Source organism: Salvelinus sp. IW2-2015, linkage group LG15 (genome assembly GCF_002910315.2).
Source record: "Salvelinus sp. IW2-2015 linkage group LG15, ASM291031v2, whole genome shotgun sequence".
NCBI lineage: Eukaryota > Metazoa > Chordata > Actinopteri > Salmoniformes > Salmonidae > Salvelinus > Salvelinus sp. IW2-2015.
In genome coordinates, this window is record NC_036855.1 from 54,466,625 (window position 1) to 54,482,337 (window position 15,713).

Sequence of the window (15,713 nt, forward strand, 5' to 3'; positions counted from 1 at the left end):
TTATGGGAGACTATGGAGCGGCGCCTGAGACAGCGTTTTCCACCAGCGTTTTCCACACATCAACAAAAGAACCAAATCATGGAATTTCTCGTGGAAGAATGGTGTCGCATCCCTCCAATAAGAGTTCCAGAATCTATGCCAAGGTGCATTGAAGCTTTTCTGGCTCGTTGTGGCCCAACACCCTATTAAGACACTTTATGTTTGTGTTTCCTTTATTTTGGCAGTTACCTGTATCTCTGAAAGGGAAGGGGCTCTGAACTGAAGTAGAGTACATTGCCCAGTAATCACTAAACAAATGAACAGCTAGCTATTACCTGAGCTTCCATTAGCTTGGCCATCACGAACATTATCATTAATCAACCTCTAATCAATGACGGACAACGAGACATGTCTCTACTCTCTCTCTTTCTGATGAAATATAATTGCTGGGCTCAGTTCCTCAGATATAAGCCAAAACATGTTATTTAATGCAGTGTCAACTCCAATGAAGCTAGTGTTCCCGGACAGTTCCCTAAGCAGAGAGCAATTATGGTTCCTACGTGCATAATCAGGCACCCACAGCAGATGGCTTTGAGAAGACGCCAACATCGCCCGGCTTCGCTTGGTGGAGGAACAGACCAGCCACGGCTGCACTGGGATGGGGATGAATCGCTCAGAGTGTTTGCACGGCAGCTGGACACAGACCACACACGCATGTCGGCAATAGTTGCATGGAAACACATGCAAATTCTCACAAGTTTGCAAAATTCAAACCATACATGATTACCTAAACACTTAATGTAAAATTCACAAACACCCACAGGAATGTAACAAGACAAACACACTCCCTGGAGGGCATATTTCAGGGATGATGAACAAAAGTTTTGATATGCTGAAGGGAGAACACAAGCAATCACAGCCGAGCGTCCTCACTGGTTATGGCCTCTAACAGCCGTGCTGAATCTCTGTGGGAGGTTAGAGGAAGGGCCCATCTGCTGGTTCTGACCCATCTGTTCCTCTCTGAGTGAACCCTTTGCCCACAGCGGGTCTCCTGCTCTCTGGACCAGACCACGAGCTCCCAGCAGCGACACAGGCCAGGAGAAGAGAAGACCCCCATCAGATACTATGGACAGGCAATGGTGGGGAGGATGAGAGAAGGCACAAACTGCTCTGACCAGAACATAACCGGCTTTGGCTCAGACTATTAAGAGGAGGAGGAGAAGAGGATAGTGAGGAGGAATGCAAGGAAGAAGAGGAAATGACAAGACAGTACAACTAAAATGAAGGAGAAGAGACGAGGTTGATGGTGCTCATTATTGTTGATTAAAACAATAATGATGTAATGACGATGATAAACGGTGTAAGTTGTATTTGTGCCATTCTGTCCTTACCTTCTCCTGCGTGGAGGATGCCAATGATAACCAGGATGAAAACACACACGCCAATCAGAGCGATGGCAGTCAGTAGGACTATGTTACTGGGGGTCAGATACAACTTCGCACTCCAGCTAAAAGAGGGAACGGGTAGGAGAAAGAAAAAGCGTATCAACTACTACACGACATAAAACTCTCCACAAAAAGGTATGTCTCGTCTTTCCCCAACCTATCAGAAGGTAAGAGTCAATGTGCTATATTAAGGACATTTAGCATATTTTGCTTGATCAGAGATGTTATTTGACAACGTTTCTGAAATCACAAAATATGACATTGTGACATATTAGGTCAAAATGAATCGAGAAACGCTAACATCCTGTCAGAGACGAACCATTTCAATGAAAAAGATCAAAACAAAATGACAAGCGCATTTCCTGTCTTTCGATCCACATATTTTGTGACTATTGAAGAGAACGGAGAGTTCGTTTGAATGGTTTGACTAAAAACAAGAACAGACCCAGATTGTGGAGATACGATATTATACTACATAAATGGTGAAGAACATACATCTGCTCAAATATGAATCAAAATAACTTCTTCATTAAGACATTCTATCAGAACTAATAAACACATTACATATTAGTGGTGAAAACAAGACACAAAATGAGCACCAATATGTTGCGTTAACCTATGCCCATAGACATTATCAGACTGAAGACACCTTCTTTACACGATATACACTGAGCAGTCACTGTAATGTATGACACTACATGATATATGCGTCTACATAATGTGGGTGTGTTTTTATGAGTAATAGTCAGTGTAGTAGGTATATAATGTCATTCGGAAAGTATTCAGACCCCATGACTTTTTCCACACTTTGTTACCTTACACTTATTTTAAAAATGGATGAATATTTTTTTCTCTACACAAAATATACCCCATAATGACAAAGCAAAAACAGGTTTTCAAATGTTTGAGAAATAAAAAACTGAAATATAACATTTACATAAGTATTCAGACCCTTTACACAGTACTTTGTTGAAGCACTTTGGCACGATTACAGCCTCGAGTCTTCTTGGCTGTGACATTACAAGCTTGGCACGCCTGTATTTCGGGTTTCTCCAATTCTTCTCTGCAGATCTTCTCAAACTCTGTCAGGTTAGACGGGGAGCGTTGCTGCACATCTATTTTCAGGTCTCTCCAGAGATGTTTGACCGGGTTCAAGTCTGGGCTCTGGCTGGGCACTCAAAGTTTTGTACCCTTCCCCAGATCTGTGCTCAACACAATCCTGTCTCGGAGCTCTACGGACAATTCTTTCGACCTCATGCCTTGGTTTTTGCTCTGACATCCACTGGCAACTGTCGAACATTATCTAGAAAGGTGAATGCCTTTCCAAATCATGTCCAATCAATTGAATTTAACACAGGTGGACTAGACATCTCAAGGATGATCAATGGAAACAGGATGCCCCGAGCTCAATTTCGAATCTCATAGGAAAGGGTCTGAATACTTATGTAAATAAGGCATTGCTGTTTTTTTGCAAACATTCCTAAAAATCTGTTTTCCTTGTCATTATGGGTATTGTTGGCGAGAATTTTAGAATAAGTCAAGGGGGTCTGAATAGTTTCCGAAGGCARTGAATATGCAAGTGCAGCATTTGTCAGAGTGTGTGTGTTCCATGTGTTGGTGAGAGAATATGTTAGCTGGCCATACGGAGAAGGGGGTTCTGCCATCTGCTGGCACTCCTGGGGGTAGGACTACATGTGAATGAAACAGAAACACATTGAAACATGGCCTGAGCATGTTTGTGGGTGTCCAAGTACAAATGTATGTGTGTGTGTGTGTGTGTGTGTGTGTGTACCTGCGGGGCTCGTTGTGTGGGTATGGAATGACTATGAGCTGCGAGTTGGGGATGATGGCTGTCCACTCCTGCTTCCTCACGTCCTGCAAGGCAGAAACAGAGAACCAATGTTATTAGAGCTTCAGGGAGGCAGAATGAAGGGGCAAGCAATAATGGAACAACTCTAGTTCAAAGGTAACACAATGCAGGCAATATATCACACACTTCTCGGTGCACATACGATGTAGGGCCCGAGTAATTTCCTGTACAGTACTGCACTACAATTTGCTCTCTACTTCAGAGTTTAAGGAACTTTATTATTAGAAGTTCAAGCTCAAAAGCTTTTCAAAGACAGTTTCTGTATTAATTACAAAGGTAATTTCCCCTCTTCAAGTTGTTACTGGATGGCAATCACCAGCAAACATTAAATTCATCTTTCTCACAGAGTCCTCTAGAGAAGAGAGACTCATTTCCGACAACACATCTATCATTTGGCAACATTAAGGGATAAGGGAAACACACTTGCTCGCTCACACACGCAGATGCATGCAGACGCACACGCGGTGTGTGACGGCGTACTTTGCATCCTCGTTTACTCAGAGCCACCCTAATGAGAGCCCAGGGTGTTCAGCTACCTATACTCGAGCTATTTAAAGGCATGCATTTAAAACACAGACAGTCTAGTCAATTAAATAAATGTCTGCTGAAGTATCCCCCTGGTGTGTCAGCCTACTTCCTACAGTCCCATTAGCTGGAGTATTGTTACAATGATGAGGGTTGTGTGCGTCTGGAAGCCATGCATATGACTCCTTCCTGACACTGAGAAATGTCAATTAAAGTGAATGACACACCTACATAGCTTAAAGATACAAATTCTATGTAAGGCAAAGACTCAAAGCGAATCAGAGCTGCAGATTCAGGGATTTTGAGTTACTAATTGCTAGTGTTTGAGGTAAAATAGGTTAAGGAGAATAATGATGAACTGAATGAGTCACCTTATCGTGTCAGTGCATTGTGAACAGTGTGCTAGTTCATTAGAAGTTGCAGTGCTTAACCTACTAAGCTAACGCTGACATTTTACTCTTCAATGCAGTGTGGTGTATGCAGAACGGCAGTGAGAGACAGTGACAGGCTGCGCTTCTGGCGCTTTGGCTAAGAGAAGACGTCTGTGTTTAAGAGGAGGAAAGCGTTTCTGGGTTTTCAGAGAGRGTTTCAAAGGAGAGCGCTGGGTCTGAAGTTGGGAGTGAAGTGGGGTTTTTGGGGAGGCGATAGCAGAGCGGGAATCTTGAAAAACCTTGTGAGCGGAGGAAAGGATCCTCATGGGATTGAGACGAGTGTGCAGGAGGAGAGTAGAAGTAGAACACACTCCCTTTCCTCTCTCTCTCTGTCTCTCCCCCTCTTTCCTCTCTTTATCTCTCCCAAACCCTCACAGGCCCCCTGAATGTTTTCCCCTGTGAGGGAGGGTTGGAGATAGACCTGAGACAGACAGATAGGAACTATCCTCCCCAAACTCACAGAGACAGCCAGATAGTGTACACATTTAATGAACAGCTGTGTCTGAGTGTAAACATTTTAGGAACACCTTCCTAACACGTTCCTAATATTGTGTTGCGCGCACTCCCCCCATTCCACAGCGTTCCACAGTGTTCCACAGGGATGCTGGCCCATGTTGACTCCAATGCTCCCCACAGTTGTGTCAAGTTGGCTGGATGTCCTTTGGGTGGTGGACAATTCTTGATACACACAGGAAACGGTTGAGCATGAAAAACCCAGCAGCGTTGCAGTTCTTGACACAAACCTGGTGCACCTGTCACCTACTACCATACCCCGTTCAAAGGAACTTACATTTTTTGTCTTGCCCATTCGCCCTCTGAATGGCACACATACACAATCCATGTCTCAATTTTCTCAAGGCTTAAAAATCCTTCTTTAACCTGTCTCCTCCCCTTCATCTACACCGATTGAAGTGGATTTAACAAGTGACATCAATAAAGGATCATAGATTTCACCTGGATTCACCTGGTCAGTCTATYTCATGGAAAGAGCAGGTGTCCTTAATGTTTTTTATACTCAGTGTATGTAGCACTGAAGACACCATTTTCATATGCCCTCTGAATGTAAAAAGTGGTTAGCATAATACAAAGCATTATAAAGATTTTATTAACTGGTGTGTGGGGAAATGTGAACCTTAGTGGAAAWTTTTTCTTGCATAACTCAAAGGGTGCYAGCGACAACAAAGCACGTTGCTTTACTTCAGATGCCTTACTCTGTACGAGCCTCGCTCCCAAGGTAGTGTGGTATGGGCAGAAATTTGCAATGCAAATTCGCTATGATGAAGACCTCTGTTCTATTCTTTGACAGGTGAGGAACGGGAGCCAGCGTCTCAAATTCAACTGAGCCGCGCAGGGGAATCTATCGAGGAACCAACAAACAGCATTTCAAACGGTGCGCGATACGAGAGACAGAAGGCTGTCGCTCCCCACGAACCCAAACCACATGCCAATGTTTGAGGTAGCACAAAAGTGGGTGAATGAAGAAGATAATGAATTATTTACTGCATAATAAATCATCTACTTATCATATTGCAACAGGAAGAAACGTTTACAACACTTACATCAACCTGCAGTAGAGTTATTGTCAGTATCAGTGGCTCTGGGTGTGTTCTCCACATGGTTACAGTGACTAGAAACAGTATCAGTTTTATGCCGTAGTAATTAGACCTACTGCATCCTGTCCTGTCTGTGTTTTGTCTGGCATGTCCCTCCTCTCCGCTCCCCTCCCCCTGTGCTGCAGCGCACCATACTGTACCTTGTCCCCGAGGGGCCGGGGGATACCCACGTACAGGTGGTCCAGGAAGTTGGCGCTGCGCCCCAGCCCCAGGACGGTATAAGGCAACTGCAGGGAGAGGTGGGCCGACTGGCTCAGCTGGCCGGCTGCATGGAGGGGAAAAACAAAAAGGAGCCATTAGAACCATTCAGTCCCATAAACAAGCCTCATAAAAGACACAAATCAGACCATCCTATTCCTACCATCGCCCAGTCAAGAGGCATCTACCACCCCCTACACCACCGCGTCCTCGCCACTGGCTCACGCCCTGCCAAGCGCAGCCGACGTAAATCACCCGCTTTATGGTAATCAGAGAGAGCACCACGGCAACAAATCAGGATAAATGTGGATGGACTGCATTGCTGGTCTGGACCTACACTCAGATGGAAGCACATTTACAATGTGCAGCAAGGAAAAGCTTCAATGACTGATTATAGTAGGATATTCAGTCCACATAAAAGAAAACAGAGTGTGTTCTGCCTGGCTATTATCTACACATATACAGTACCAGTCAAAAGTTTGGACACACCTACTCATTCAAGGGTTTTTCTTTATTTGACTATTTTCTACATTGTAGAATAATAGTGAAGACATCAAAACTAAGAAATAACACAAAAAAAGTGTTAAACAAATCAAAATATATTCTTCAAAGTTTGCCTTTGCCTTGATGACGGCTTTTCACACTCTTGGCATTCTCTCAACCAGCTTCATGAGGTAGTCACCTGGAATGCATTTCAATTAACAGGTGTGCCTTGTTCAAAGTTAATTTGTGGAATTTATTTTATTCTTAATGCCTTTGAGCCAATTGTGTTGTGACAAGGTAGGGGTCGTATACAGAAGATATCCCTATTTGGTAAAAGAACAAGTCCATATTATGGCAAGAACAGCTCAAATAATCAAAGAGAAACTACAGTCCATCATTACTTTAAGATATGAAGGTCAGTATGGAAAATTTCAAGAACTTTGAAAGTTTCTTCAAGTGCAGTCGCAAAAACCATCAGGCGCTATTACGAAACTGGCTCTCATGAGGACGGTCACAGGAAAGGAAGACCTAAAGCTACCTCTTCTGCAGAGGATAAGTTCATTAGAGTTACCAGCCTCATAAATTGTGGCCCAAATAAATGCTTCACTGAGTTCAAGTAACAAACACATCTCAACATCAACTGTTCAGAGGAGACTGCGTGAATCAGGCCTACTAAAAGACACACCTACTAAAGGACACCAACAAGAAGAAGAGAATTGCTTGGGCCAAGAAACACGAGCAATGGACATTAGACCATTGAAAATCTGTCCTTGGGTCTCATGAGTCCAAATTTGAGATTTTTTGGTTCCAACCGCTGTGTCTTTGTGAGACACAGAGTAGGTGAACGGATGATCTCCGCATGTGCGGTTATCACTGTGAAGCATGGAGGAGAAGGTGTGATGCTGTGGGGCTGKTTTTCTGGTGACACTGATTTATTTATAATTGAAAGCACACTTAACCAGCATGGCTACCACAGCAATCTGCCATCCCATCTGGTTTGTGCTTAGTTGGACTATCATTTGTTTTTCAACAGGACAATGACCCAAAACACACCTCCAGGCTGTGTAAGGAGAGTGATGGAGTGCTGCATCAGATAACCTGGCCTCCACAATCACCCGACCTCAACGCAATTAAGATGGTTTGGGATGAGTTGGACCGCAGAGTGAAGGGAAAGCAACTCCTTCAAGACGGTTGGAAAAGCATTCCTCATGAAGCTGGTTGAGAGAATGCCAAGAGCGTGCAAAGCTGTCATCAAGGCAAAGGGTGGCTACTTTGAAGAATCTAAAATCCCAAATATATTTGGATTTGTTTAACACTTTTTTTGGTTACTACTTGAGTCCATATGTGTTATTTCATAGTTTTGATGTCTTCACTGTTATTCTACAATGTAGAAAATAGTAAAAAAAGGTGTATCCAAACTTGTGGTGTATCCAAACTTTTGACCGGTACTCTAAGTATAGAGCCTAAAAGCTTGGGGTTGAATGCCTGTCTACGAGTAAAGCGCAAGTGTAACTCCCTCTTGAGAGAATCTATATATTGCCTTCCGCGAATCTCCAATGTAACAGTTCGAAACGAGGACCAACTAGACCATCTCCTCTGAAATGAAAGCATGACCCTGCTTTGAGCCCTGTTCCTGCGACGACGGAGCAGGTTACACTGAGCAGCTTCAGAGCAGTTGCTGTAAAAGCCAACGTAATTGCTTCAATCATACAGAGACGCTCACCTTTTTAAAATAAGGGCTATCATTAAAAAAAAAAAAATGGGGGGGACAAAGGAAGCTGAGAAAGTCAGAATCTGTCATTACAGATATGGTACTGTATACATTTATGTTAATAAAGTGGCTTGTCCATTCTAGTGACACTGATTGGAAGTCCACTTCACAGTGCTAGTTACACCAGTAGGCTAACTGCCAATATGGACATCACGCTGAGATCTTGGTGTGTGTGTGTGTGACATCGATCACTCTCATCAGTTTTGTGATACAATAGCAGGGTATTGACTCTGACGCATACACCCAGCGTAAAAACACCTGCTCTTTCCATGACACAGACTGACCAGGTGAATCCAGGTGAAATCCCTGATCCCTCATTGACGTCACCTGTTAAATCCACGTCAACCAGTGTAGATCAGTGGTCAACCACCTTTTCTGGGTTAACAGCGTCATTAACCCGTCTCTCTCTTCGCGGAGTGACTTTTCTGTCGCTTTCTGTGGAACTGTACATGTAAGGGTCTTGGATGCCCCCAGGTCAGAACATAATGAAACTGCACCTCATTCCCCACCACACATGCATAACACAGAGTCATTAGTGAGTGTCCAGAGAGGACTACATTGATTGCACACATGACATATACACAGAGTGTTCAAAACATTAGGAACACCTTCCTAATATTGAGTTGCGCTTTCTGAGTCAAAATGCAAGCCTAGATCTACTGCTCAGATTATTTTTTTTTTTACATTGCTTTAAAAAAACGTAAGCCTATGTAACATTAACCAATTTGTGCAGGTTTGTCCAGTAAGCTATAGGCCCTATACATTATGACTGCATATTGGCTATGCTTGAATTGCCCTGCCAATGCTGTTCTCCTCAGACCATTTTTAAATTCTATAAAAAAAAATACAAGTAGGTATATCATTTTTTTTTACTGGACTGATGGCCTGCGTCTGATGGTTAGTCTGAGGGGAGGGAGGGAGCGGTGAGGCTGCCTCTCACCCAACTCACCGTCCCTCCGCTCTCCCTCCCTCCCTCCGCTGAGAAAAGGGGACACAGTCTTCCTGCTGATGGCAAAACTCATGTCGCACTGCATTATTTCAGCCGTCAGGGCTGCTGAATCAAATGCACCTACTGCAAAAAGTGAAGTTTAAAAAAGGAACACAAGGCTTTATTGTTGGGTTTTTAACAGAAATGTTTGGTGATTGACTAGGAGAATGCCTTGGAGATCGACCAGTTGGTGACCAGTGGTGTAGATGAAGGGAAGGAGGAGACAGGTTAGAGAAGGATTTTAAAGCCTTGAGACACYGATTGTGTATGTGTGCCACGCAGAGGGTGAATGGGCATGAACAAAGATTTAAGTGCCTTTGAACGGGGTATGGTAGTAGGCGCACCGGTTTGAGTGTGTCAAGAACTTTCAGTTTCCCGTGTGTATCAAGAATGATCCACCACCCAAAAGACATCCAGCCAACTTGACACAACTGTGTGAAGCATTGCAGTCAACATGGGCCAGCATCCCTGTGGAACGCTTTTGAAACCTTGTAAGGTCCATGCCCCCGCCGAACTGAGGCTGTTCTGAGGGCAAAAGGGGGTGCAACTCAATATTAGGAAAGTGTTCCTAATGTTTTGAACACTCTGTGTATATGTCATGTCTGCAATCAATTTAGTCCTCTCTGGACACTCACTAATGACTCTGTGTTACGCATGTGTGGTGGGGAATGAGGTGCAGTTTCATTATGTTCTGACCTGGGGGCATCCAAGACCCTTACATGTACAGTTCAACAGAAAACGACAGAAAAGTCACTCAGCGGGGAGAGACGGGTTAATAACGCTATTAAAAAGAAAAACAATTTGCTCTGTGAAAGCAGTTTAGAGGTGTTACCGCACTGGAGAAAGGACAAAGGAAAACTAATGACTTGATCCGCGTACATTAAGATGGATTTTGAAGTCTGGGCAACTGTCCTGCCTCTACTTTCTGGCAGTAGAGCTGAGGAATGCGTTGCAGTTTTGGCATTGTCCACTAATGAGAAGACTTACACTGGAAGACTGCACATAGACTGACAGAGTCATCTGATTAAGGTGTATATTGCCTCACCAGAATTASTCTTTTGATTAAGCGATTCTAAACGTGGCCTACGCATAAAGAGATTAAAAACAAGACATTTAAAAAGTAAGCAGTTCAGTTAAATGTTGTTCCAACTCAGGGTTTTCCAAACTCGGTCCTGGCAGCCGGAAGCACGTTTCGGTTTTAGCCCTAGCATCACAAAGCTGATTCAAATAACCAACATCATTATCATCAAGCTTTGATTATTTGAATCAGCTGTGTAGTGCTAGGGGCAAAGCCCAAAATGTGCACCCCGGGAGGGGGGGGCAGGACTGAGTTTGGGAGACCCTGTTCTCACTGGGCTACCATGACCCGAACCCAAGGGTCTTTCTCTATACTGTCAGGCATAGGACCAAAGGTTCAGACACACACACGCACACAATAGTCAGCAGAAAGCGCGTGAGCTCTCACTTGTCCCCATGTGAACTGTTGTATCAGCTTCGTCTCAAACACACGCACTGCAGCTTCTCCATCTAACTGAATTCCAGCGCAAGCTCAGGAACGTCATCTCTGTTGAGTCAAGGTAATCATTTTGAAACTAAGAAACACACACGCACGTCTCTCGCTCTCGTTTCTCCATTCAAGCTCGGACAAATGCCGGGCYAACACTACACGACTTTCAAAATCCTCACGTTAAACAACCGTCTTTCCTGTCGTTCTTTTGTTGTCTTGCCAACGTAGTGGTYAGCATACTAAACAACGTGGCACACACGGGGTCACACACCACACGATTCTTCACTTGATGTGATTAGATTGTTAACTTGGCAAGAACGAGCTGTGGCTCAAAGCAGCCGCATAAATGTTTTCACTCAGAGATCCACGCTTGCCATGCAGAGTTGAAATATCTAGCCAATACATTTTGAATTGAGTAACATTGCTTGTGAACTTCAGAGCTGTAACGATTTGACACGTTGGCTTTGGTTAAAGGCGAGTAGAAGCACATAAAAGTAGTAGTCATGGCTCCTGCAGGAGAGGACACATTCTGGGTGACGTGATACAACGTCATCATCTCACTGGCTTCTTCTCTGGCGAGCTCTCATTGGCTATTGCTGATGATCACTGATCTCAAAAACGTACCCTAACCCTAAAAATCGGGGCCAAAATTGTCTCGTGCACGCCCAGCTTAAGTAACCACAATCTCTTAGGAAGTATGTGTTAGGTCTGGAGGAGAGGATGGTAGACGACAGACATTTTGGGGTTAACCAGCTACCCTAGTGACAGGCTGTTGTTAACTAAAGGATGTGTCATGTTGCGAATGGAGACAGTAGGGGGGAAATGTCACAGTGCTGCTGGGGACGCTGGCTGGAGGATGTGTCACTCAGAGAGAAAGCTGGCTTAGGGACTGCCACTCTGCAGGTGGGGAGGTAGGCTGGAGAGAGGCCATGCACTGAAATGGGGGGAGGGGGGTGCTGGTTGTGCTGGCTGGATGAAGGCTTGTGGTTGGGGTTCTGGCTAGCTGCTGCGGGCTACAGCCTGGAGTGTGTGGGAGTCCTATCTCCCTGCAGCGCGGCCGTGGAGCACACAGACAGACAGACCTTGGCGGAGCGCTCCAGCCTGCAGCACATGACTGACAGCCTCCAACCCGCTCCCCCCTCAGACCGTAAAACGGATTCAGAGCGGCCAGCCAGCCAAAKAGCTCCCAAAGAGCAGGCTTACTCAAGGAACCTTACGCTTCCACAGCTTATCACATTCACTTCTCAGGCTCTCTCCAATCTGGGTGTGAGGAGTCTCAAGCATGTTGAAAAGTACCACACCCACCCAACCACCCAAACACTCTAGAGCCTACAAGTGTTGTCTGTGTGGGAAACAGAGCAGAACACATCCTCACACCCAACGAGTCAGGACTTCTCAGCTCCAAAAGTTCATTCAGAACATGGGCGAGTACAATATGCGCACACACACACAACACACACCACACACACAGATTGTGAGCCAAATAGACCCCCCCCCCAGCATCAAAACCCTGACTCAGAACATACAGCTTGCAGTGCTTGGTCTCCTGTGTCACAGAGAGAGAGAGAGAGAGATGGAGAGTGGATATCTAGTGGAGAGGAAGAGATGAGGAACTTTGCCAGCTTCACAACATAAGGGAAGGAAAAGCTACTCTCCAATCTCCTCCACAGCCACTCACTTCCAATGCTGCTCTGGTGAGTCAGGAATCTCACCAGTTCAAACACTCCGACGAGGGGATATCTACCTACCCCTCAAAAATGACATACACACGAACAATGGCAACTTGCAATGTTCCTCACCGAGTCTCCGAGACAGAAGAGAGGCACTGAAGCCCAATGGTAGAGGACAGAAGAGACAGGTGTGTGAGGCTGAGAGTTGAAGCACACTGTTGCCCACCCCACCACCAGAAACAGAGAGGGGGGGGGGGGCTGATGCAGGGCTGGGCTACAGTGGTGGAGGTATGGCTCTGAGGCACACCTGTTAACGTACAGTGCATTATTTAGAGCAGGACTCTCGCTCAGTGAGTAGAGGGATAAAGAGATGCCTTAGCTCCTGAATCATGTCACAGAGTGTGACTCCAGCCCAGTCGTATTCAAGCCACTTTAGTCCCTCCACTCCCTCAGAGACACCAGCGGTAGAAGAGACTAGCTCTCTACGCGGGCCTCGACGGCCAACCGTCCTACACGCACACGCAAAAACACATGCCCATATCACACAAAAACCCGCTGCAGGCTTTTGACCTTCACTGGTCACAGAGGAATGATACAACACAAATAGAACACACGGAGAGTGGTAAACAATGGGACGGCAACATCATTATATTGCAACAGAAACCATCAGGCAAACTCTAATAGAGATCAGCATTAGTATTGTAGCAAAAGTGACTAGAGGTCGACCGATTAATCAGAATGGCTGATTAATTAGGGCTGATTTCAAGTTTTCATAACAATCGGTAATCGMCATTTTTGGACACCGATTCTGGCCGATTACATTGCACTCCACGAGGAGACTGCGTGGCAGGCTGACTACCTGTTATGCGAGTGCAGCAAGGAGCCAAGGTAAGTTGCTAGTTAGCATTAAACTTATCMTATAAAAAAACAATCAATCTTAACATAATCACTAGTTAACTACACATGGTTGATGATATTACTAGTTTAATCTAGCTTGTCCTGCGTTGCATATAATCGATGCGGTGCCTGTTAATTTATCATCGAATCACAGCCTACTTCGCCAAACGGGTGATGATTTAACAAGCTCATTCGCAAAAAAAATTGCACCAATGTATACCTAACCATAAACATCAATGCCTTTATTAAAATCAATACACAAGTATATATTTTTAAACCTGCATATTTAGTTAATATTGCCTGCTAACATGAATTTATTTTAACTAGGGAAATTGTGTCACTTCTCTTGCGTTCTGTGCAAGCAGAGTCAGGGTATATGCAGCAGTTTGGGCTGCCTGGCTCGTTTGCGAACTGTGTGAAGACCATTTCTTCCTAACAAAGACCGTAATTATGACACAACATTGAAGGTTGTGCAATGTAACAGCAATATTTAGACTTAGGGATGGATCGCAAAATACGGAACGGTTCCGTATTTCACTGAAAGAATAAACGTTTTGTTTTTGAAATTATAGTTTCTAGATTTGACCATATTAATGACCCAAGGCCCATATCTCTGTGTGTTATTATATTATAATTCATTCTATGATTTTATAGAGCAGTCTGACTGAGCGGTGGTAGGCAGCAGCAGGCTTATAAGCATTCATTCAAACAGCACTTTCCTGCATTTGCCAGCAGCTCTTCGCTGTGCTTCAAGCATTGCGCTGTTTATGACTTCAGCCTATCAACTCCCGATATTAGGCTGGCAATAATATAGTGCCTATAAGAGCATCCAATAGTCAAAGGTATATGAAATACAAATGGTATAGAGAGAAATAGTCCTATAATTCCTATAATAACTACAACCTAAAACTTCTTACCTGGGAATATTGAAGACTCATGTTAAAAGGAACCACCAGCTTTCATATGTTCTCATGTTCTGAGCAAGGAACTTAAACGTTAGCTTTTTTACATGGCAAATATTGCACTTTTACTTTCTTCTCCAACACTTTGTTTTGGCATTATTTAAACCAAATTGAACATGTTTCATTATTTATTTGAGACTAAATWGATTTTATTGATGTATTATATTAAGTTAAAATAAAAGTGTTGATTCAGTATTGTTGTCATTATTACAAATATATATATATATAAATCGTCCAATTAATCGGTACCGGCTTTTTTCAGTCCTCCAATAATCGGTATCAGAGTTGAAAAATCATAATCGGTCGACCTCTAAAAGTGACCCATAATTACGCAAAAAATTATCTTATGAAACATCATCTCAAACGGTGACCATCGTAACCAGTAGAAATCTTTTAACACCAGCGTATAAAGAACTCACACTCGCTACATCAGATCTTGATTAGGTTTCACACAGTGAGACACACAAAGCCTCACCCTCTCACACGTCTTCCCAAGGCCCCAGATCATTTTCGGCAACCTGTTTGTGGAGAGATTCTCAACATCCGTCGCTATAGAAACCACTCTCTCCCCTGATTGGGCACTTCCACAGAAATGGGAGGGACGGAAAGGACACACAGTGGCGGTTTGCGGACGTGGCGGTGGCAGGGCCTGGGGGATAAAGGCTGTTAGAGAAATGAAGTGGTACACACTGAGCCACGGCTAAGCCTGGGAGAGGAGAGGGGGCCCTCAGCGCCCCCACAACGCAGACGGCAGATTCGGGACGTTGATTTGTGGGGAGAAGCGTGTGTCTMTAGTGGAGAAGATAAGTGGAGGCTCCTGTCCACTCCTCTCTCTTTTCACCGGCGCTCTCGCAGGAGGAAAAGACCGAATTAAAGCCCACGGCATCATTGGTGACACAGTGTACGTTGAGATCACTAGCACGTCGTGTCTGATCAGCAGAAACACAATGACAGGATGGTGGATGAAGCAACACTGAGATCTGGGTTTGACAGAGCAAGACTGGTGTTGAGAGAAGAGGTAGCCAGAATAGATGGTGACTTCAACACGCTGGTTGTTCTCTCTTTCTCCCCTCTCTCCTCCTCTCTTGTTCCCCATCTCTTGTCCTCTCTCCTCTTTTGCTCGCTCTCTCTCCATTGTTCCCTCTATCGCTCTACCTGTTGTTCCCTCACTCTCTTATCTCTCTRTCGTAATTGGACATTAGGCTGCAGTTGAGACGTGTGCTCTACTACAGGTTACTGTGGCGACAGAGCAGCCACTGAGAGGCATTCAGATATAATACATTAGGGGAGCATGGCAGATATTAGGACTGAGACCATTACCACTGATGGAACACAACACACACACTACAATATTAACACTCTACAGGGAGAAGA

At 44.5% G+C, this 15,713-nt stretch overlaps 1 protein-coding gene across 1 annotated transcript in view; it reads right to left on the reverse strand.

The window, feature by feature from the left end:
* Positions 1 to 1,287: 1,287 nt before the first annotated feature.
* LOC111974179 (T-cell immunomodulatory protein-like) overlaps positions 1,288 to 15,713 on the reverse strand; it is a 126,410-nt gene continuing 111,984 nt past the window's right edge. The window contains exons 15-17 of the mRNA XM_024001815.2: positions 6,004 to 6,128; positions 3,217 to 3,299; positions 1,288 to 1,486 (exon numbers count right to left, since the gene is read on the reverse strand). Coding sequence (XP_023857583.2) covers positions 1,303 to 1,486; positions 3,217 to 3,299; positions 6,004 to 6,128 — 392 coding nt within the window. The 3' untranslated portion in view covers positions 1,288 to 1,302. The remainder of the gene's footprint in view (positions 1,487 to 3,216; positions 3,300 to 6,003; positions 6,129 to 15,713) is intronic.